The sequence below is a fragment of the Microtus ochrogaster genome (assembly GCF_000317375.1).
Source record: "Microtus ochrogaster isolate Prairie Vole_2 chromosome 14 unlocalized genomic scaffold, MicOch1.0 chr14_random_1, whole genome shotgun sequence".
Lineage (NCBI taxonomy): Eukaryota > Metazoa > Chordata > Mammalia > Rodentia > Cricetidae > Microtus > Microtus ochrogaster.
The window spans coordinates 8,059,316-8,082,310 of NW_004949096.1; the positions used below are offsets into that span (position 1 = coordinate 8,059,316).

Sequence of the window (22,995 nt, forward strand, 5' to 3'; positions counted from 1 at the left end):
TAAAAAGACAAAATATTCTTACCACAAAAAATGTGACATTCCAAAATAACCAAATACAGGGTTTTGTAAATTTTTCCAGAGAACATTTATATGTATTTTCTGGATATAAATTGTCAGCCATAGGCTCCACACATCTGACTGAAATACATTCTAATAGTGTTGTGAATATATCTCCATATTGTATAACTCAAAATTATCTCCAAAGTAAATCCAAAAACTTTTATAGTTGCCATTTTTAAAGAAATTCCATCTTATCTTAATATTAGTGAACAGATACCCAATAAACAACCATGTATATGGTATGCACTAGACATGTAAAACATCCTGGAGACAGAAGGATGCATTATTCATATTCATGATTGAAAGAAACTTCAAAGTCAGCAGACAAAAGAAAATACTTAGGAGCACAATAAATCTGACAACACAAAAACTCATATTTTCAATATTGGACACTAAAGAAATCCAGAGGTTCCCATACCTCCCACAGACCATTGAAGAACAAAGAACCGAAAGCAATTTTTCAAAATAAAATGCAAAGATCTGGCTAGACAGAAAAGAGAAGTGAGATGGAGGAGTTTTTGAACAGGAGATGCGTGTGAACAGATCCATAAAGGAAGAAAAGCCAAGGGATGCGCACATCACTATGAGTGGATACATGTGTCCTGAGAGAGGGCGTGTTTAAAATGCTAGGCGGGGGCCATTTTGTTGAGTTACAGAGGTGCCACAGGCAAGACCCAGCACACAGTTTGATGTACTTAGTGCCTGGGGATGGGACTCTGAAGAGACCCATGGTAAGAAATAAACAAATAAATAAACCCAGTAAAAGAATTCCACAAATAGTATTAGGTGTCCAGCCTGAAGAAGAGAGAAAGATTACATTCTATATATCCAAGAAAAGGTGTTAGGTCTCATAGGCAGTTCGCATATCCGGAAAGGATCTCCAACTGGACTATAGGAGGGATTCTGGTGGTTAGATAAAGGCCAGCATTCCTCTGAAGCTTGTGAAACCAGTTCCCATCTGCCAAAAGGAGTCATTTCCCTTACCTCTGGCAGAGAGGACATATGAATCCCCATTGACATGTACCTGTGACTGCGTGTCAAAGCCCATGTTGGCCTCCAAATTCCCTCAATCACAGCTCACAAATGCTTGTTACAATATTTTAAGCCCCGCCCCCATGCCTGTCTTCTGGCTCTTCCCTCTGCACAGCTATTCTCCCTCCTCAAATTATCTGTTTTCTAACTCACTCTGTTCTGGTCTCTCGTCATCTTGTTTTGTCTGTTATTCTCTCTTGGTCTCCCTCTCTCCTAGCCCTTGGCATGTCCAGGCTGCTGGCCATGGTTAATCTACTATTATCTCTGTTTTTCTCTTTGCTCCAGACTCTTCCAGATGCCTCTGGTTCTTCTCTCTCTCATATCTACAATGCAAACTTTAACTACAGCATGGAGTGGTCATGCCGGCAATTTCTTTACTGTTTCCTCACACACACAAGACAGTTAGCTTCCATCATACAATGACATGATAGTGTTCCAGGAATTATATTTACAAAAGGAAAAGTGAGCAAGAGTGGCTGCAGGCCCTCAGCAGACAAGGCCTTTTTCTGGCATGGTATACAATTTGAAATTTTGAATGAAGGGTTGCTGGCCTTTCTTCTTTGAAATCCTGATAGTAGAATCAGCCGTGCGTTTTTCTCTAACGGGGGTCTTGTCTGTCTTTGCTTTTAGCATGCAAAGGTTGGAGTCCCAAGGCGGGTGCCCCATATCCCAGTACTTCCCACTGGAGACACTTGGAATTGATTAGATCTCCCCAGAGGCAGTGGTGTGGGTGGACTGAGAAAATTGTAGAGTTAGTAGCATTGACGGTGTTTATGAGCTGTTGGGCCTCTGTTTCACTCTGAACTTGTTATTCCAGCCCACCAAAGATCTGTGATAACCATCACAAAAAGCAGCCTTTTTAATTACTTCAGGGATATTTCGCACCACTCAACACTATAATCATAATTCCCAAGATACTTATTTCTTGTATTTATGGGGAGAATGAGTCTTGTTTGTCTAGAGGTACGTAGTTGTCTCAACGTAGTTATATTGAGTAATGTGTATATGGTTTTGTTTTTTCCTATGTTTACTTTCTGAAGCAAAAACAAAAGAACAAAAATAACCAAATAAGGGAATTCAATGGCTGTTTACAAGGTTTTTGTAGGTGTTGTTTTGTTTTGTTTGGCCTGGTGACAGCCAGAGGTGACAAAGTGATGTTTGTCTGTGCTGTTTCGCTCCATGTGTCTAACTGTACCTGTCGGCCTTGGAATTGAGCAATTCCTACATGGGTTACATTTCTCTTCCTTTGCCAGACTGTGAGCCTCATTGTGAGCTCATGTAACTTCCTTCCAGACTAAGCAAAACAAACAAACATATACGTGATAGCTTTTGTCTAGCTCTGCCCTGCAATGAAAACCACTTATAGCCTGTGGTATTCTTGATGAAACAATCATTTTTCACAGTTCTGGACACGGAAACTTGTTTCTTTCCTCTTACCAAGCTGAATGGAATAATTACTTAGCTCTAAGACAAAGGGCCCTCAGGCAATGGCATAGGGAATAAGGAGGCAATAACACTCCTTTAATTCCTTCAGATACAGACTCCAGCCATAGTACAACCCTTCAGCCTGCTGCAACTCCAACTACTCATGTGGTGGAAGACTTGAACAGGACAGGACCACATTCAGTGACTACTCGTAAGGATAATGTCACTCAGCCCTTTGTTGGCCTGTCTTCCCACTTCACATCTGCTGACATTGGTCAAGATGTCCCATTTGGTGGTGGAATGGTACAGTCTTTGCTAGGTGGTTCAGCTCAACCAGGGGTGAATCTGTTTTCATTGTCTGTCTTTCTTGTGAGGGTTCTTTAAACCTGACTTTATCTTCATTCACGGTCCCCTCCTGAGTCTATATTTTTTTATTAATGAAAGGATATAGAGGTTTAATTCATCTTCATTTTTCTTCTCTAACCCTCCATATGAATGACACCATCACTAGTAGGGTGGTTTATCTATATTTTAATAGACTTTTTGAATTGCACTCTTTAACCAGTCAAGGAAAGAGAAAAATTGCTTCCATGAGTGTGTAATATGAGGACCAGGTTATCACAGTGACTAGAGAAATCACATTTAGCTTTGAGAAGAAGAGTAAGGAATGTTGATAGTAATTGACCAAGGTGGAGCCCTGGGAATGGAAAAGAACCATTTGTCAACATATTTTCTATCATTAAACATCTGCCAGGAAGAAATATGAAATTTTTAGTACCCTTAATTTTCACTATGTGTATAAGGATAGACCAAGGATTAATCCAAAGTCATTCATGAATTCTTGGCAGATTATCAAAGGACTCCCCAAACTAAGAAGGCCTCGTTTCACTGCTTGCTACACATCATGGGCAGAGTCCTTGATAGGAGCCCTTTAGGCATAGGGAAAAAAGCCAGCAGGCATGTATTGACTGCCACCAATGTAAAGAGCAGCGTTAGGCATCAAAGGAGACATAAACAAGCCTATCAACTGCCCTTGCCAATCACCAATGTAAACAGCAGCGTTAGGCATCAAAGGAGACATAAACAAGCCTATCAACTGCCCTTGCCAATGCTCAGCTTGTATTTCCATTCGTGTTACTGTTGGCTTTTGTTTTGGGATTTTGAATGTCTCTCTCCTGGTTATATTTCTTTGGTGGTGGACATGGCTGATGGGTGTGTTTTATGGAGCCTTTGCACCTGCACCTCAGAGGTCAGTCAGTGCCTTTCTTAGAAGAATATAAAAGAAAAGAACTCAAAACTGTCAAAGTGATTTTAGATATGGGCCATGATTCAGTCTCAAATTGATTCGTGTCACCGAGGACCCTGTGTTTGCCCAGGCAAGCATCTCTTTGGTGCAGTGAAGAGAAACCCTGTTACAAGCAAGATCACAGCCCTGCTAATAAAGTAGTCACTAAAATGCAAGGTTCTCTACAAGGGAGTCATGTATTTTCTTGTAAAGTTGCTCTGAGTTAAATGATGGAGACGGGCTTCTTCTTTTGTGTTCACAGACACACTGCACAGCACTGCTTTCTTTATAACTTCTTTGTCCGCAACTTGCCAACCTTGGTAGTTGAGGGAAAACTGAAATTACCACTCCCCTTTCTGTGTCTCTATGATTTTTGTTTCCCTGGGGTCTTTGGTGTAGTTGGGGCAAGGTGGTCCAGGGAGGGCAAAGTTTTGGCTTGGGTTTCACTCTGGAACTTCACTGAGAGACAAAGAAGCTAACTAGGGACAAAGTATGATTTTTTTTCTGTTTGTTTTAATCAATCAGCAGATGATGACGGGCACAAATATAATTTTCCCATTGTGTCTGTCCATCTAATATCCTATAGCTAGATCATCATTGTTGGTGGGTAACATCCTTGTAGTATGGTTCCTAATTAACACTAGCTTCACCCCTCATTGAAACAGCACAGAGTCATTCTCAGAAAGTCTCTACATCACATGAAGAACTGGAAGAAGACCAAGACCACCCAACAACTTCTATTCCGCCGTCTAGCAGTAAGGATCATAAACCCCAGCTGGGCTTGGCTGTTTAGCAGAAATCAATAAGCTCTGGGTACTTGGTGGGATCTTCGGTGGTGGTGCATCCATTGCTCACTTTTACATTTTAATTTTAATAAAAGGTGTGTCTGGTGGTGGTCTCTGGTTCTTCTGCTTGTAGACCTTTTAGAAGCTTGTACATTAGGTACAAACTTTTCTGCTGAATTGGTTTTAAAAAGTGATGATTATTTCTATAAGATTTCCTTGAAATCCATTATATTAATACTATCTCCATTTTGTCCTCTGGACCACAACTCATGGTATTGGTGACTCAAAAGCAATGCCTTCTGGCACAAAAAAGAAATCACGTCAGTAGACTCAGGTCTTTGGGATCTTGAGCTTCTTATTCCAGTTGCAGACAGAATGGTTTCATCTTTCCCTCCAATAGTTTGTTTCCTCTTTATCCTCAGAGGTGGATCAAATTGAGAGAAAAGCTCAAAATCCTGTAGTACCTGAGTTGAGTTCAAGGTCACAATGGCATTAACCTCCCCTTGATGACTCAGACAAATCTTGTAACAACTACGTCTTCTGAGTAGTAGTCACCAAAACCTCTTCTGTTGCGTGCTATCCGGCTGCAGTCTTTTGTCAAATATTGGTTGTGTTCAGTACCATTTGCTTTTGGTCTTGGAGGACAAGTAGAAAGATGTGTCGGCAACTTCCCCTTCTGAAGACAAGCACAGGGTGGGTGGTGACCATCCAGGTGTGGGCTTGTCATTGACTCCACCTCCACCACGCAGCTAGGAGTGGTGGTAAAGACGGAAGAAGAGGCCCAAGCCTTCCCAAAGACACAGCTACTTCTCTGGAAGGCTACACCCCTCATTATCCAGACACAATGGAAAATGGGACTCTCACCCCACTGGCCCCTGCCAAGACTGGGGTCTTTGAAGAAACCAAAGTGACTGTTGCTGCAGACTTCGACTTTAATGTTGATGGCTCCTTACCAGGTAATTTGGCCATTTGTCATCCGGTTTGCTTCTCTGGAGAAGCAACATATCTTTTCCTATTATCGGGGATATTTTCTGTGGAGGCTGCGTTTAGATTACTCTGTGCCATGGGAATGGTTTTCATCATTGGCCATCAATTCTAATGCCAGCAAACCTGGGTTTATTTGAGATAAATCAAGGCTCCCGTTTCCTGGTGTAATCTCTATTTAGTTTTTGTGACTTGGGTCTCATGGTAGGTTTTCTCACTTTGTCTTTTCTTCATTCTGTGATATATTAAATTGGGTCATGTGAAACTGATATCTTCGTCGATAGAAATAGTTGACTATTAGCAATTTCATATGATTCAGCTAATATATTTTGCCTATTTAGCAAAGCTATACCAAACATTCAAATGATTTTCATATACTGGTATCTTTCCTCTGACATTATCTTTCATAGGTGGTAGACTGATTCATTTCATTTCATTTTTTGGTGATGGGTTGGTATGTAAGCCTTTTCTACTTATGGTGTGCTTCAAAGTTCATGATTCATGGTTAATAAACTGGGATCCTCACTTTTTTTTTATTTTGTAATGGTAAACATGTGACTTACTCAACTAAGTCTGACATAGACCCAGAATGAGACCTTTCTCTCAAATAAGCAATCCTCTCTTCTTCTCTTCTTTATTTCTTTGTTTGTATTAATAAACTAATGGTGTACAAAGGGGAAGTGCTTTCTGTGGCTAAGAAACTAGAATCTTAATCCTATTAGTGCCTATAGTCCAGGTACCTCTTACCACTCAATCGCTAACACATTAAAGATTAACAACCTTAAATACACACACACACACACACACAAACACACACACACACACACACATAATTTGTAGAAAGCCCCTACCTCCTTCACTCTCCCAAAAGACAAGAAACTGATCTCACAAGAATCACATATGCAAAACAGATGGTAGTGGTGAGGTTCTGATTGACAGAGGGGGGAAAAAACGGGGATGGCAAATGTGTGGCATATTTCCTTTGGCATCCTTCTCCAGGGCTTCAAGAAAAAGAGCTTTAAAAATATCAACCTCAGCAGTTGGCAAACCCAAGCCCCCTTCCACTCTGAAGGCTTTGGCTTAGTGTCCTTATTAGTAACCTTCTTTTCTTCATTAAAACCTCCAAGTGCTATTGTTAGACTCCTGCAGAATGAATTAAATTTAGGAAGGCCACCCTGTTCTCATACTAAAATGGTCCCATCCATGGAGCAACTTAAAGGATTTAAATTTGAAATGGCAATCTTAGTTATAGTTCCTTAGGTCATTTGCAGAGTCTAATTGCCAGCAAATAAAATACCTTCTACAGAATTAGTATGCATGCACGCTGATCCCATCTGATCAACATAAGAAAAGTGGTGGTGTCTGTATTTCCTTCCGTTCTCTGTGAATCCAGCAATTTGATTTGTAAACAGCCTGATCCTCACTCCCCATTTTCTTCTAGAGGATTCACAAAGTGTATTTCTGTCTATACATGTTCTCAATCTACGCGCCTTTAGCACCGACCTATGCGATGGCAGTGGTGCTGATGGGCCTGCTGATGGTGATGGTTTGGAAATGGTGATTTTGGTGGTGGGACTCTCAGTGTGGTGTTTCGGCAAGTGCTGTTGTCTGTTATCATAACAGGAGCAGTTCCCAGCAACCCTCTCCTATTGGGGAATGGTGGCGAGCAGCTCACTGTATTCTCTCCCGAGGCGCTTTTGTAGTGATCTATACCAACACGAGAAGCCCTTGTTCTCTGTGTATGTTTCTCATATACTGAACCTAAGATTTGATCTTTGGATTTAAATTTACCCCCTCTTGAGTTTGTCTCAACCGAAAGTTCTCTGGTGATGGATATTTGAGAAGATGGGATCATGCCAACAATTGTGGAAATTATAGGTGTAACTTTTGAAAACACTGTTAGCGGGTATTGATTCTGATCCCCAGCTCTATGTCATTTGCGTTATTTCACTGCTTCTTTTTCTCTTAAAAAAAGTCTGGCCTTTCTCCTCTCTGGATAGTTTATTTTTCTCACATTCATGCCTAAGATTCATTTGCCTCAGACTCAGAGACACCTCTTTCATGCTGCATTTGCTGAGCCTGAGTACATCCATTTACATGATCATATTTCAGTATCGAAACTCTTGTCCAAGCTAAGAAGTGTCCCGCTCAAATCCCAGCCCCATGAAAGCATCATAGTATTTTCCTAGAATATTATTTTGCTCTGCTAGACTTGGATTTCTACCCACACCATTATTTTAGTGGTCATCCAAAACGGCCTGCGCTGCCTCAGTTTCCTTCATTTTGATTAAGGCTCTAGCCCACTCCTCAGCATCTTAAAGATGAACAGTGACTTCTTGGTTGTTAGCAGATACTGGCTTCCTGAAGACTCACCCTATGGAAGTGAAGATCACAGTGTGATGGACACACGGTGCTGACTTTTTTTTTTCTTTTTGCCTATTATTCTAGAAGGCCGAGACACATCCATGGACCCCAGGCATGGTTCCAACACTGTGACATATGGATCCGGATCAGCTGGTGAGTTTGAAATGTTTAGTCACTTGCTATTATAATCTCCCAACCTGACAATTGCTAATGAAGCATGAGTCAGTGTCCCTAGAGAACTGTCTCACACTTAAAAAAAGAAAACACATGGATATTCAGCCACAGGGAGGGCTTTATTAAGTCACTCTGCTGGACCCCACCCTGAAGTTTCTGATTCAGTAGTCTGGGGTGGGGCCCAAGCATTTGTATGCTTAGTAAATTCCCAGTCACCCCGTGACTGCCGGGACGGGTACCACACTGTGAGAACCAGCACTCTAGAAAAGGAGCTTCCATCTGAAAAAGTGTGGAAGACTTCATGCAGTTCTTCCGTGCTGTCTAGTGCTGTGTCAACTTGCCACAAGCTAGAGCTGTCAGAGAGGAGGGAGCCTCAACTGGGAAGATGCCTCAGTGAGATCTGGCTGCAGGCAAGCCTGAGGACCATTTTCTCAGTGATTGATGTGGGAGGGGCCCCCACGCTGGGGCTGGAACTACTGCTGAGCTGGTGGTCCTGGGTTCTATAAGAAAGCATACTGAGCCAGCCGCAGAGAACAAGCCAGTGAGCAGCACTTTCCTCCATGGCCTCTGCATCAGCTCCTGCCTCCACCCAGGTTGGAGTTCCAGCCTTGGCTTCCCTCGATGAGCTGTGATGTGTAAGCCAAATAAACCCTTTCATCCCTAGCTTGGTTTTCATCACAGCAATAGTCACCCTAACTAGGACAACCCCATCTAACACTGCCCCCATTCGAGAGCCCCTAGGAGAACTCTTTCAGCATAAAAGAGCTCATGTTTGAGTCTCATTCCTCTACCTAGAAATTGAGCAGGATGATCACAGGGTCTGAGAGCCAATGTCTTAGCTGAAAATCTAGAGGTATTGTCACGGGGTACCCTTTAAAGGCCACATGGCAGAATGAATACCTGGAAAGTGTTTAGCATATTCCTGGCAACTGATAAAGCCAGCATTTGAGGATTTACGGTGTGCCAGAAAGACTAACCAAAACGTCTCATTTGTACATTGAACTACATGAAACTGCTATTTCAGTAGGGTGCGCATGCCCAGTGCGAGGGAGTTTAGAGTTCACTTTCTGTGAACTCATCTAATCCCCTTGCAAACCCCACTACAATACATGGAAACAGTATTATCATCTCCTTATTACAGATGAGGAGAAGGAAAGGTAAGAGAAGGCAAGCAACTTGCCAAGTTCATAGGACCAGAGAGTGGTGGAGCCAGGTTTCAGGCCTGGGGTCTCATATTGCCACTCCTAAGTCTGGTCTGGAAGAAAATTCCATAATGACCATAATTACTGCCAGAAATTCATTATTAAATAGACTGCTGTTGGCCATGACTCAGATCAACCCCTGAAATCATTGCTCCAGGCAGCAAAATCTGACACGAGGCAAGCTTACTTCTAATCCCTAATGCTGGGGTTACAGAGAGGTTCTCTCAGCACTTCCTATCATGAGTTCCTGATCATCACGAATCTACGTGGTCCACAGGAACCAGGAAATCCACATAAATTAGCATCCTCTGCCGTGGGCTTGAGTTGGGGACAAGCGCTGCCTCCGGGGTTCAAGCAAATCTGAGGATGGATATTTACATGATGACTTTGATAACAGCCCTTAAATGTAGGAGCTCTGGCATTTAGGGCTCATTAATAATTACCCTGAAGTAGAGACAGATGTTTTGAGCTCGCTAGGGTGCTTAGCATGCTTGGACATCCCCTAGCTTCTGTTTCCTTGTCGTTAGGAAGAGAGATCGTGTGACCTACCTCAGCAATCTAGGCTTCGTGTGGAACACGAGGTATTGAGAACATAAGAGGTTATTATTTGAAGGTGTGGTATCCTAAACCAAGAGACCTTACTACTGTGAGTCTGTGGACCAGCCACAGAGACCGTGCACAGAAGCTTGCGGAAAGGGCCTAATTGTGCCCTGTGCAGATACAAACCGGATCAGGGTCTGAGTTTATTTAAGCCCCTTCCACTTTGGCTGGTTTGTGTGCTCCACTCTCCACTGCCTTTCTCGCTGCCGTTAAAGCCAACAGAATGATCTCTATGCCCATTTCTGTGGCTGGGCCCCATCTCCAAACTGGTGTGCCCAGTGTCCTGCTTTGCAGAACTCGTTCTCCAGGCCTGTTCCACCGGGATTGGATTTATGGAGCTCTTAGGCACAAGGGAAGCCTGCTGTCTCTGGCCCATCCTCTTGGGCTTTTGCTTGAAGTGAGAATCAGGTGGGTGGGAACTGGTCTTTTCCCTTGGCTCCTATGCAGGTGTCTATTGTTCAAACGGGAGGTTTCATCTTGTGCACACACCTAGATCTTTCCTTGCTGGGAGCACTTCTTTGGAAAAGGAAAATAGATTATGATCTATTAATGGCCTCCCTTTCAAATATCAAAGGCTGCTGTGAGTCAGACAAAGGAGACCAGTAGGAGTGGCTACCCCTTCACAGAGGTTTCCAAGGCCACAGCGCTCTGGCTTGGATGGCTGCTGTGCAGCACGTGTGTGCACATGCTATGTGCACGCACAAACCTGCCAATTGCCCAGGACACCGGCAGGTGGGTAGAAAACCTACCATGGACTCCTTTGAGATCTGAGAAGAGAGGCCACTCTCAGAACAGTGCACGCACTGTGGAAACAGCACAGAAGTTGCCTTGCTCCATTTTGTGGGGGCCTTAGCAAAACATCAGACTGTCCACACTGAAGCCATCCTAGGTGGTTAGACACCAGCGCTCACTCTGCAGAGCCTAAAGTTTGGCTCTCTTAGAAAATACTTTCTTTTGAGCCCCATCTTCGTAGACCATGAGCTAGCCAACAATGTCTTGCCCAGGTTTTGTTCCCTTTGGTGGCCTTCAAGATCCCAGAACAGGCTGCTGTTTAGTGGCAAAGAGTAAAGGAAGAGAGAAGACGGAACGCCAAGAAGTTTCTTTTGAAATGATATGTCTTTGTCGTTTTGAAAAGGCTTCTGGATTCTGACTCATAGGCTGTCTGTCTCACTGTGCTTCCTTCCAAGCCGGGTTTTCTGTTCATTCCCTTTGTCTTTTAGTGGTAGAAAGCATTTATTTTTCTATTATGTTTTACTGTTTTAGCATAGACTCTATTAACCATTCATTTATAGATAGAAAAAGCCAGTGCTCACCCCTCCTGCCAAAAGAAAAAAATAGTGTTCATATTAGTGCCTATAATATGAGTCCTACGTTGTTTTCTATTGCTGGGATAAAGACCACAACCAAACCTTTCCTTGGGGAGGAAGGGTTACTTGGCTTTGAGTCATGGTCTACTGAAGAAACTCAGGGCAGGAACCAGGAGTCAGAGACTGAAGCAGAGGCCGTGGCGGAATGCTGTTTGTGGGCTTGCTCTCCATGGATTGCTCAACCTGAATCCTTATACCACCCAGGACCATCTGTTTCAGAGTGGCACTGCCTGGTGGGCTGGTCCCTCCCATAGCAATCATTAATCAAGGAAACGCCCCCTGGTGGGCTGGTCCCTCCCACAACCATCAATCAAGAAAACTTCCCCATAGACTTGCCTACAAGCTAATGTGATGGAGACATCTTCTCAATCAAAGTTCCTTCATCACAGGTGATCCTGGCTTGCTTGTATCAAGTTGACAAAAAACTAAGCAGCATAATGCATGTGATTTTTTTAGATTCACTTTGGACTTTCAGAAGTAGATGAATAATTAGGGATATTATTTAAACAAAGATGTTGTTTCTGAAGGTTTGGAGTTAAGCTTGAGATTTCATATTGGGAGCCCGCTCCCTAGTGAGGGGATGCTGCTGGTCTATGGGCAAGGTCTTAGACAGAGAATGTTGTAACTGCACACAGCTACTACTATCATCTACTTCTTTAAGTCTCTGTAAGACAACAATGAAGGTGTTCCTGCTATGATGTTCATTTTATAAGCCAGAAAACAGAGGCTCCGAGGTGATAACTTGTCCTGGCCCATGTTGCTAATAAGTTAGGTTCTAAACCCAGGATGGATTTAGCTCAAGTTCAAACACTGTCCGTCACTGTTCCCTGCAACAAAAATCCCATTTGTAAGCCTTAGCTTGGTCACACCGCACTTTCTTGGGAGACGGAGAGTGGGATGATACCTTTGCCTAACACTTTGTAAACGTCTGCGTCTTGAATCTATTTCTAGAGTCTAGTGAGGCAGTGGTTGGAGGGTAGCCCAGGGCAATGCTCTGGAGAAACCCCTGGCTATACATTCCAAACTGGGGCTGAAAAAGCTCGTTGTTTTCTCCCTTAGGACACTCAAGTGGGAGTCAAGAGGGTGGCGCGAACACGACTCCTCTTCCTGGGAGGAGACCTCAGATTCCAGGTGAGTTTCATGCCGTGAAGCAAAAGTAAGATAATTAGAGCAAGGTTCTCACAATATCCCAGGAAAGACCTCATCAAATGCACATCTGGCACCTCTCTGCAAGTTTAAGGATAAACAAAAATATGATAGCCCCTCGTGGGACAGGAGGGAGCCCTCTCCTTCCCCCTCTAGGTCCCTCGTGTCCTGAATGAGCTCACATGGAGGTCTGCCACAAAGAACTGGTATGTCCTGAAGCCTCCTTCCCATATGAGCAAGAAGACCCCAGGGCAAACCCAGGTCCTTCCTGTCTCAACCCATCTTCCCCTATATTTCTAGGACTAGGGATGAAACATGTAATTCTCTTTGCATTGGTGGGCAGGGAGGAGACATGGGACCATCCGTGTTGGATTGAGTAGAAACATTCTTCTGCTCCCCAACCTACTTTTCCTTGAGGAACAGCCTGTTAGTTTAGCCGGAAGGAACGTTTTAGAAAGTACGACTTGGACAGGGAGGGAAGCTGTGACATCTGACTGTCCCATGCTACAAGATTTAGCCTTTGATGCAATTTCTTCTTTTAGCACGGGGTTGAAACTGAACATATGCAAAGGGGGATTCCACACAGGAAGTTTCTCTTACTGTGGTACATCACCCTTTCAACTCTTCCTCAGGGGAGCTCCAAAGTGCTTCCCTTGTGGCCCTCTTCCTCAGGGGAGCTCCAAAGGGCTTCCCTTGTGGCCCTCTTCCTCTGGCTCAGCTTCCTGACCACCTGAGGAGGATCAGGCAGGGAATGGGCAGGCTGGATTCAAGCAGGGATTGATCCCACTGTAGTGACGAGGAGTGTGGAACACTCGGGGCTGAAGGTCAGGCAGGGTGGGGGAAGAACAGAAATGGCTTCGTCCCTACAGTGTCCCTGCTCTCTTGAGGTGAGCCAAAGAGGACGCACAGTCTAACATAGGAGGGAAGTAGGGCTTCCAAGGAGAAGTGGGCATGACCGCCAAGCTCCTCTTTCTTTTTGTTAAGCCTTCGTTTACTGCACACACCTGCAACTGAGTAGGGTCAGCTTCTCAGTCTTACGGAAGCCCGAGTTTAAAACATGTGGACAATATTTCATTAATCCACAAGCGGTACATAATTATCAAATAAACTTTAGAAAATGCAACTTAGCAAATGGGTGGAAATGCAAATCCCTCACTATCTTCCTCATTACCCAGAAGTATTTAAGCTGCATTCTTAACAGATATTATCCTTAATATTTTTTTCAGAGTAATTGATTTCAAAACTGCTGTATGCGTTGTTTAGTTCTCTGCTGATCAGTTCCACTCTCCGTGTCATTAAATATCTTTCCCTTGAATTATAACACATAACAAAATGGATGTATCTTATTTATTTAATCCCTCATCATTGGACGTTGAGTCAGTTTCAACTTTCATGGTTATAAAGAGCATAATGATGGACATCTTTACAGCTGACTTTGAGATCCTATAACTTTCTGAACGTGTAACTTCTAAATCAGAAAGTCTGAGTATTTTGGGATCTGTTAACAAGTGGAGCAGAACAACTGAAAGGAGCCATAGAAATCTATCTTTACCAAACCACGAGAACATCCTTTGCCCACCGATTATGAACTCCATCTTTGTTTTGAGTGAACCATAAGGCAGATGCTCTTACATCGGCATGGAATGTTTCTGTCACGAAAAATATAAATGTCCTTTGAGCTATTTAACATTTCACCAAAAAACACATACAGGCTTCAACAGGTTGTTTGAGATGTTTTTGGATAGATTTTTATTCCAGCAGGATTTGACTAACTGTTGATACGAGATTAATACAAGATGCCTGTTGGATGGAGCATCTACAGTCAAGATTGTCTTAGAATATTCTAACTGCACCTGTTGGTCATCCCTCTCTGCAGAGTTGACTGTGGTATTTTTTTATTCTATGAAGTCTGTTTGTGCAGCTCATGTATGTCCTTGGTTCACTCTTTCCAGAATGGCTCATCATCCTGGCATCTCTCCTGGCACTGGCTCTGATTCTGGCTGTTTGCATTGCTGTCAACAGTAGGCGCAGGTAAGAGAGAGCCCCTTCGGCTTTCCACTTTGAGGGGTACTGTGGGATTTGGGCTCTGATTGTAGCCTTGGCAGCCTTGGTACCTTGGGACTTGTTAGACATGCCTGGTTTCCAGCCTGACACCAGAGTTTCTGCATCAGAGCTTGTAATTTAACAAGATCCCAGGGAGTCCTGTACATGTCATAGTTTAAAAAGCCTTTCTCTGTCCCATTATCCAGAGAAACAAAACACCAGCACCCCTCCTTTTAAACAGTGGTTGGATCTTACTGTTCTCAAATTTTCCATGGTTAAATCCTATGGTGACTATCTGATAAAAGTTATGAAATACATCACTAGGATGTCATATAAAGGTATATTCAGCAATTGGCTCATTAAACAAGCATTTGCTAAGTTTGTTCATGATTCGCAAAATGTTGTATAACAAATTAAGAATTGGTTTTCTTCCCTTGACCATTGGAAGCCTAAGCATCTTCTAGAATCTTTACCCAAAGTTGGTATAGGTCCTGCTTGTTTTGTTGTTTGTTTCTCTGTAAGGATGTTATTTTGTGTTTCTTGAAAGTTTCAGTTGAAGGGATTCAGGAGATTGCCTAAGGAAATCTCTACTACAGTGAGGTCTCTGAAACAAAGATGAACATTCGTATGTTCAGCACCACAAAACAGGCATCTCATCCCTGAAGCCCCTCTCCTCCACCTTAACAAAGGCTTAGTATTTTTAAAGTTGTTTAGGTAGTATATACATTTAATTAATTTATAAACAACCTCCAATTAGAATACTACCCAAGGCAAAATGCAGGACCATAGTAACTCTAGCAACAGGAGATGTGAACTTTAATCCAGGAAACCCCAAAAATATCTAAGTCTACATTCCTGCCCAGACACTTTAAAGATTTTTTTTCCCAAAGTGTCTGCTACAGACACTAAGCTTTTTGTAAATATCCTTTGTGATTGTCTCATGAAAGGTTAGAGTCTTCTTGCTAAACTGAGTGGCCTTTGCCATGTCTCTAAGTCACCTTACAGCACCCCAAATGCTCAGATTATGAGCCCGCTGGAAAGAATTATACACTTCATTATTGTTGTTGTTGTTGTTCAGAAACAATAAGCAACTATTTCCAGTGACCAGTATAGTCTTTGTAGGCTTTCTAATCATCTGCAGAAACCGAATAATGTTGTTTTATCAGTGTTTGGAGTTAATGAAAGTACTCACTCAAGTCACGGTGTTGCTACCTATACTTTGAGAGCATAATGAAAATATTAGTCATGAGCACTGACCACATATGGAACCAAAACTGGGGGGACATTAAAGATATCTCCTCTGGGTTCCTATGACTAGATAGAAACAGGTTAATTTTCTAGTCCATTTAAATATGTAAGTTGGGGAAGTCTTTAAAAGACTTTTTATTCTTCTTCTTGGCTTCCTTGTTTTCCCTTGGATTATTTTTGCTCAATTAAATATGAATTTCCTTTTGTTTGGGATCAGTCTTTGATGTATCACATATACAGTCCATAAGCTTTGCAGATGTCACTTTGGTGATGTCGCTGATGCTGTTGTTATGGGGGGCCCTCCCGAACATCTCAGCTGTCGCTGAGAGCAGTTGGAGTCTGAACATTGTGGCATCTTGTCCCACGTGGTTCTTTGTTTCCTCAGCAGCAGAGAAAGAACCTCATGGCCTCTCCTCCTCTTGTCTCCAGGCCAGCCATCACCCTAGCAACAGGCAAACAGGGACAGGCAGAAAGAAGCTGGCTGAACCAGCCTAGGGAAAGCAGCTTCATGGGCGCCATAAATTACTGTGTCCTGATTTGATAATTGAAAACAGATTTGCCACGCCGCTGAAGGGTGGTTAACGGCCACACAGGCCCCTTCATGTGTGTTGTCTTCCTAAATCTAATAACCCATCTCTAATCCTGTTAGGAGACAGGGGCCTTTCTGCTTGAGCACTGCATTTAAGAGGGACAGGGAACTCTATTTTCATCATGGAGAGTTTGGTGGAAAACAAGGCCTCCAGAGGGGATTCATTTATTTAACAACATCCTTTACAGGCTTTTGTGGCTGTTAGCCCTGATGAGGAATGACCCCCTTGGGAGCTGAGCAACCCTTTCTTGGAGAAGGGGGTCACCTAAAATTATTTGCATATCAGATATTTACATCCAGATTCATAACAGTAGCAGAATTACAGTTATGAAGCAGCAAGGAAATAATTTTATGGCTGGGGGTCACCACAGCACAAGGGATTGTTTTAAACAGTCACCACATTAGAAGGCTGAGAACCGCTGGTTTAGAGTAACAGTCTGGTCCTGCCTGCACGCTCAGGCATATTGTTATACATACAGCCAGAACTCTTTCCTTTGATTTTCATTCTCCCTCACAGCTCTCCAGTTGATAAGCAAATGAGACTTAGTCAAGTTGGGCAATTGTCCTCTAAGAACACAAGCTATGCCGCCTGAGAGTTCTGAATAATACAGCGGTGTTCTCCAGCCTTTGAGTTTCTTACCAGCACATAGAGGAAGGCAGGTGGTACATTGGGGGTCAGAGCCTGATCCCTGGGGTTGTTAGGGTCAGAGCCTGATCCCTGGCAGCTCTAGCAGCTGACTTACCCACCCATTCCCAATAGACCAGCCAAACAAGCAAGCCACCAGTCACCATGAAAATCAGAGAACCGAGAGGTGGTCAGCATGGTCACACTGAGAAAAGGAACAAATAAAGCTACCCCATGACAACTCTCCCCCGAGTTGGTCTTCAGAGTCCAGACACGAGGTTAAGGTTTAAATAGAGGGCAAGAGGTATGGACAGCTAAGCGATTCTGGTGAAGGCATGATCCGACCCATCCTTGACCCAGCATTGTCTGGACCCCAGGCTGTCCTGCACCGCAGTTGTTACAAGGTATGAGAACTAGGTGAAATTTCTGTCCCAAAGACAAGTTTCTCTCTGGCCTGCCCCAGAATTCAGCCTTTTTTTCCCCGCAGGTATGAAATTCTAGGGGACTTTTTTTTTTTTTTAACAATTTGATAGCCCAGAGGAGGGGCACCAAGGTCTCTTTAGGATGTCGTCATCCCTATCAGGGTGGTTACAGTGGAAGCAGCCACCAGGGTTCACATTGTGTGGTTTTCGTCCTGCTAACAATTGCAGCCAGCACTTCCTCAATGCTTCCTACACTCCAGGTTCTCTCCTGATTACCCCAGGTCTTATTTCATTCAACTCTCATTGTTCAGTAAACAGCCAGAGTAGACTGACTTTTGAGTTCCCGCTGTTTGAAGTACTTGCCCCCATCCTGTGAGGCTGATAGTCCAACAGCCTGAGGCTCAGAGAAGTCAGGGAGCTGCTTCAGGTCACACACAGCTATAAGATCTCAACACTAAGCCTTCTAAGGCCTTCACATGCCCCCTGCTATGTCCATGGACCTCACCTGCACTCCCAGCCCTCCTCTGTTTCTTTCACAACTGGAACATCTTTCCTCCCAAGGTTCCCCACACTTGTGCTGGAAGATACAGGATCTACTCCCCATTGAGGCAGTATATTTTGACTTTCCCAAACAGGAGATTAAAGTTTGTGGTCTTGGCAGTCTTACAGGGAAGAGCCACGATCACATATAATAGACATTTTGACTCTAGACCTTGAAATATCCAACAACAAGGAGAACCGTGCCAACTTCATTCTGTTTCCAAATCTTCGCCCTGACAGGGCTAGGTGAGCCCAGCCTTTTCAGAATCTTAGCATCTGAATATGGACTCTATCGTTTTGACTTCTGTGATCTCAAGGGGGCTCTCAAAGTACTCTGCTCCTCAGTTCCCACTGCTGCAAAATGGGAGCGATAGCCGTTTTAATAGTGTTATAGCAAATGATTTGTACTTTGCCTGGAATCGACCGGGCATTTAATAAGTGCTCATTTATTTTCTCTCATCAAAGTTATGAAGGTATAAAACTTGGCTTCCATTAGCCTAATCTAACTGCTTTTTTGCACACCAGTGGGCAGGTTACAGCAAAGGGGAAACTTTGAATCGGGCTGCATGGGGCCAGGCAGTGCTATCAGAATCACAAGGCCAAGGTCAGAGTCAGGCTTTCCTATCGAAGCCCACTTCCTGCTTGAGAATCTTGAGTAGCATTACTAAGGAACCTTAAAGTGACAACACATGGCTTTTCTTCCGTTGGTACTAAATGTCCTGTAGCAGGACTATGTAAAGGTCAACCAATCTGAGAGGAAACAAATCAATACAGCCTTGTCCTTCTGGAACAGCGCTGCTTTCTTATTCTCCGGACGTGGCAGCGAGGTGTCGGCTGATAGAGGAAGTAGCAGAACTTTCTTGAATACACAGATCGAAATGATTTATGATTGCAGTCGTCATGGTTTATCTGAGGCTGCGGAACTCCGGCACTTCAGAGGCAAACATCTTCTTTGAGCGGTATGGGGGGAGGAGAATCAGGACTCCAGAGTCCAATGGATCAGGATCCGGATCCTTACATTGTTGACTAGCTGAGAGAGACTGTTGGATTTTCAGACCCCCAAGAGTTTCTTCAGCTAAAAGGGGAATGGGCTGCAATGATAACTTTGGGTTTCTGGAGTCCTGATTTTGAACAATGACTGCAGCAGAAGCCTCCACAGTGTGCTGGTTTACTGTTTGCTTTGTTTTTCCAAATACTGTGGACTGAACCTAAAGCATTATGCATGCTAGGCAAGTATTCTACCACTGATATTTCTATCCCCAAATCCCTTTTGCCTTCTTATTTTAAGACTGGGTTTCAATGAGTTATCCAAGATTGGTCTTGAACTCATTTTGTAGTCCAGGAAGACCTTGAACTCATGATCTTCCTGTCTCAGCCTACAGAGTAACTGCAATGATAGTCTGTTAACCTCAGATCCTGGGCCCACCACTTTCTGATTTCTGCTTCAGGAAGCAGTAAAGTAGATACTTTCCATGTCTGAGAAGTCCCTGGGTGCTTTAGCTTCTAGACTAGGGACCTCACTTTAAGAAGTGCTGGCGTCAGCTTGGGCAGTGTTGGCACACACCTTTAATTCCAGCACTTGGGAGGCAGAATCAGGCAGATTTCTGTGAGTTCACCATCAGCCTGGTCAACAGTATGAGTTCCAGGACAGACAGGTAAACACTGAGAAACCCTGTCTCCAAACAAGCAAATGCTGGTGTTAGGTATTAGGAAGTCCAAGAGAAAAGGTACCATGCCCAGTGCTTAGCACAGAGGAAGACCATGCTAAATTGTACCGACGATCATGGTGATGTCTGCAGTGATATCAGTCATGAGGATGATGGTTGGTTGATTGATTGTGCATCTTTTCTCATACAATGTTTTACAAACTCATCAGGTGTGGGCAGAAGAAAAAGCTGGTGATCAACAGTGGCAATGGGAAGGTGGAGGACAGGAAGACAAGTGAGCTCAATGGAGAGGCCAGCAAGTCTCAGGAAATGGTGCATTTGGTGAATAAGGAACCATCAGAGACTCCAGACCAGTTTATGACCGCCGATGAGACCCGGAATCTGCAGAATGTGGACATGAAGATTGGGGTGTAGTGACTACCCCAGTAGCTTGGAAAGACACCAAATTGCTGACATGTCAATACTGGGAGCTGGGACCCTTCACAGATGCAGTGTGCTACTGATTACTTTCATTGGGGATAGTTTCAGCATAAAATTTTCTATTCCTTTTACATTTTTAAAAAAGTCCGTTCCAATTTATGAAAACAGCATTGCTTTCTGAAACAAGGGCCCCAAGAATATTCCATTAAGAATTTGACTCTTCCAGTTCCTCCTGAGAAGCCTTGCATTCCCAGGGTATGCTACGGGTGGCTTCTATCAAATTCATATTCTTGGTCCCTATTGAACACTTTCCCTACCCTATGTTCCAGGTAATAGTGACCAGCTAGGGACTTTCCCCAGGGCTTAGAGGAATTGGTCTCTGGGAGGAAATTTGAATGGGTCCATATTGCCTCTCCAGCAGTCCAGTCCTTGAGCATTGTTTTCCAGTGGGGTGGGAGATCAGGTGTACTGGTTACACACCCTTTTTATAGACTCCCCTCTCTGTTGGAAAAAGTTCAGATGCTTCTGAGAGATCCCCAAAGGGTGATGCTATTTATCTATAGTAAGCTATTTATCTTTGTTTTTGAAATATCAAACCCTGGAGGTCCTTTGTTCAATATGACTTTTTTTTTAGGTTACTTTGTCAAAAGCATAACAGGGTATAAGTTGATTCATAATAAACACCTGTCCATCTTCCAGCTTGACCTTGTGCTTCAGTTTCTAATCTGCAAGGTCTGAGTCTTCATAGCGTATCAGGATCACTTTAGAATGGTCCTCCTAAACCCATGTTAGGGTACCTGTGCCCAACTCGGGTTCATCCAACTAAATCTCATAGAAGATCAAGGAAGGAAACATTGTTTTGTATCTAGGGTATCAAAAGGGTTTCTTTCCTATTCTGGAATCTGAATTGTCGGTAGGCAAGTTTTGGTCACTTTGTGCTTTGGTGGTCACCCTTTTCTCTTTCTTAAAGGGCACATTAAGTTTCTATGTCCTTCAGTTTTTAGGGTCCTATTTCATAGAAGCCAGTTCTAGTAGAGATTTTACCAAACAGTATGGTGGAGGCTTGTGATGCCTTGTAATAAAAGGAGAAGCCAACTGAAATTAAAGTGTAGACAGCGAGACGTAGTTGGCATCACGAGGGTGTGGTGTACAACCCATCCCACTATTTTCATGGATGTGTTTGTTGACATTTTCACAAGCAGTTGGTACTCAGAATGAGTTGCCTGGGAATCCCCCAAAAAGCCACAGGGCTGCCCACTACTGGAATCTTATCACCAGACAAGCAGGTTTATGGTTTAGCCATGGAAGAATGGTATTACCCTCTAACCTCATATTCTTTTTACATACTGGGTAAGTGTTTGGTGGCATTTATTCATCTGCCAGAATGTCCCTTTGCTCCTGGATCTTCCCAGGTTACTTGTAGAAGAAATTAAATCCATAAGGTAAGGTTTCCTGTAAAGTAATACTTCTTTTCTAAGGCTCCCATGATGTTACTGTTGACTAAGTTTATATGTTTAATATTTTTGTCAAATAAAAACAAAACAAGAGAAAAATTTCCCATCTAAATCTGATTTGAGTATATGTCAAGAGTGGACTCAGGCTTTATTTAAAGGCCATACACAGACTTTCCACCAGTCATTCCCAGCCTCAGCTCTTCCAATCCCCTTTCCTGCCTCCTTCTGTCCCTGCTTACCTCTTCCCAATGCCATGGCTTCCACAAACTTCCTTTTTCCTTCTTCTGTGAATGCTACTAGTCAGTTTCATATTTAGACACCTAGTTTTCTTCTTCTTTTCCAGTTGAAATAGACACGAGGTTATTCTTTGTTGTTCTCCATGGTGTTAGGATGCCCCTGTCCTTAGAGCTGTCCTGGCTAACCAGCCCACAACGAGCTCACTGTAGGCAATGAGTCACTCTGTCATTGGTATGAAAGGGCTCTGCCAAGCTCTCCTTGATCCCTAGATACCCTTTGGAGGCACAAGGAGAGCCATGGAAGTCTCAGGGCTAGAGAGAATTCTCTCCCCAGCCTAGACATGCCCACCAGTGGGTTGGGTTGGATATTGTTTACTGTGATTGTTATAGTTCCCGTAGCATAGCCTGACTTTGTATTGCTCCTATCAATCACTTGCTAGGTGATATAGACTAAGTCATTGAACTGGGAGCTTGTTAATAAAAATAAGGGGCAGGCATTTAGTGATTCATGTAAAGTAACACGAGCACTTCAGATGTCATTTTCACTAGCAATTGTAAATCTGTATCCTGAAGGATTTCTTTCGAGTAGCCTTCAGTAAAAAAATCAAGAGGGGAAAGATACCTTCACATCTGTGTTTTGTAGGTTCTAGCTAGATAAAAATGGATGTTTCCAGAACCTTTAAAAAAATTTTACATTGACATCCTTAGTACCAAGAGTTGGCTTTATAGCCAATATCCATTTAAGACTTTTGCAATGAAGTGGAAGAAAGAGCCACCTTCTCTGGAAAAGTAAAATGTTCAGAAGAACAGTAATTGTCCACTCTTACATCCTATTTCTTTGAGTAAATCTTCTGGGTTGACATTTCAAATGTAGCCAATTGTAATGTTTGTACAATGACTTTCGCTATTGTTCCTTTGAGTTTTTCAGAGACCACCCTCCCTTTCTCTGGTTTTTGTGTATTTATTAATTGACCAATAATAATGAGGAAAGCATGGTCTGTGTACCCAACTGAAAGTGTGTATTGGAAAACATTAAAAGGTCATAAGAAATGGAAGCCATTTCTCTCTGAGGTGAGGGGCCTGGGAAGTGGAGAGGGGCAGACTGGATGTTTGGATATCTGACTAACATGGAAGAAGTCAGAGGTTCCTGAGGCAGCTGGGGTCATGTTCCTTTATTTGTTTTGTTTGCATGTGTGTAGAAAAACTTGTAGGAGTGGACATGTTTGTGGAAGCCTGGGACCAAAATCCATCAAGGTCATCCCTGATGGTTCTTCCACCTCATTCCTTGAGGCAGGGTCTTTAAATCAAGTCCAAAGCTCTCCAGTAT

The 22,995-nt window shown here is 43.3% G+C and overlaps 1 protein-coding gene across 7 annotated transcripts in view; it reads left to right on the top strand.

Moving 5' to 3' along the window:
* Cd44 (CD44 molecule (Indian blood group)) overlaps window positions 1-22,719 on the top strand; it is an 83,978-nt gene extending 61,259 nt beyond the window's left edge. For 5 of the 7 annotated variants that reach the window (XM_005364087.3, XM_013352760.2, XM_005364088.3 and 2 more), the window contains 7 exons: window positions 2,627-2,728; window positions 4,468-4,557; window positions 5,337-5,543; window positions 8,020-8,088; window positions 12,338-12,409; window positions 14,377-14,455; window positions 19,768-22,719. In XM_005364087.3, coding sequence (XP_005364144.1) covers window positions 2,627-2,728; window positions 4,468-4,557; window positions 5,337-5,543; window positions 8,020-8,088; window positions 12,338-12,409; window positions 14,377-14,455; window positions 19,768-19,972 — 824 coding nt within the window. In that variant the 3' untranslated portion in view covers window positions 19,973-22,719. The remainder of the gene's footprint in view (window positions 1-2,626; window positions 2,729-4,467; window positions 4,558-5,336; window positions 5,544-8,019; window positions 8,089-12,337; window positions 12,410-14,376; window positions 14,456-19,767) is intronic. The other 2 variants (XM_026787830.1, XM_005364092.3) reach the window with 1 other exon arrangement.
* Window positions 22,720-22,995: the final 276 nt, after the last annotated feature.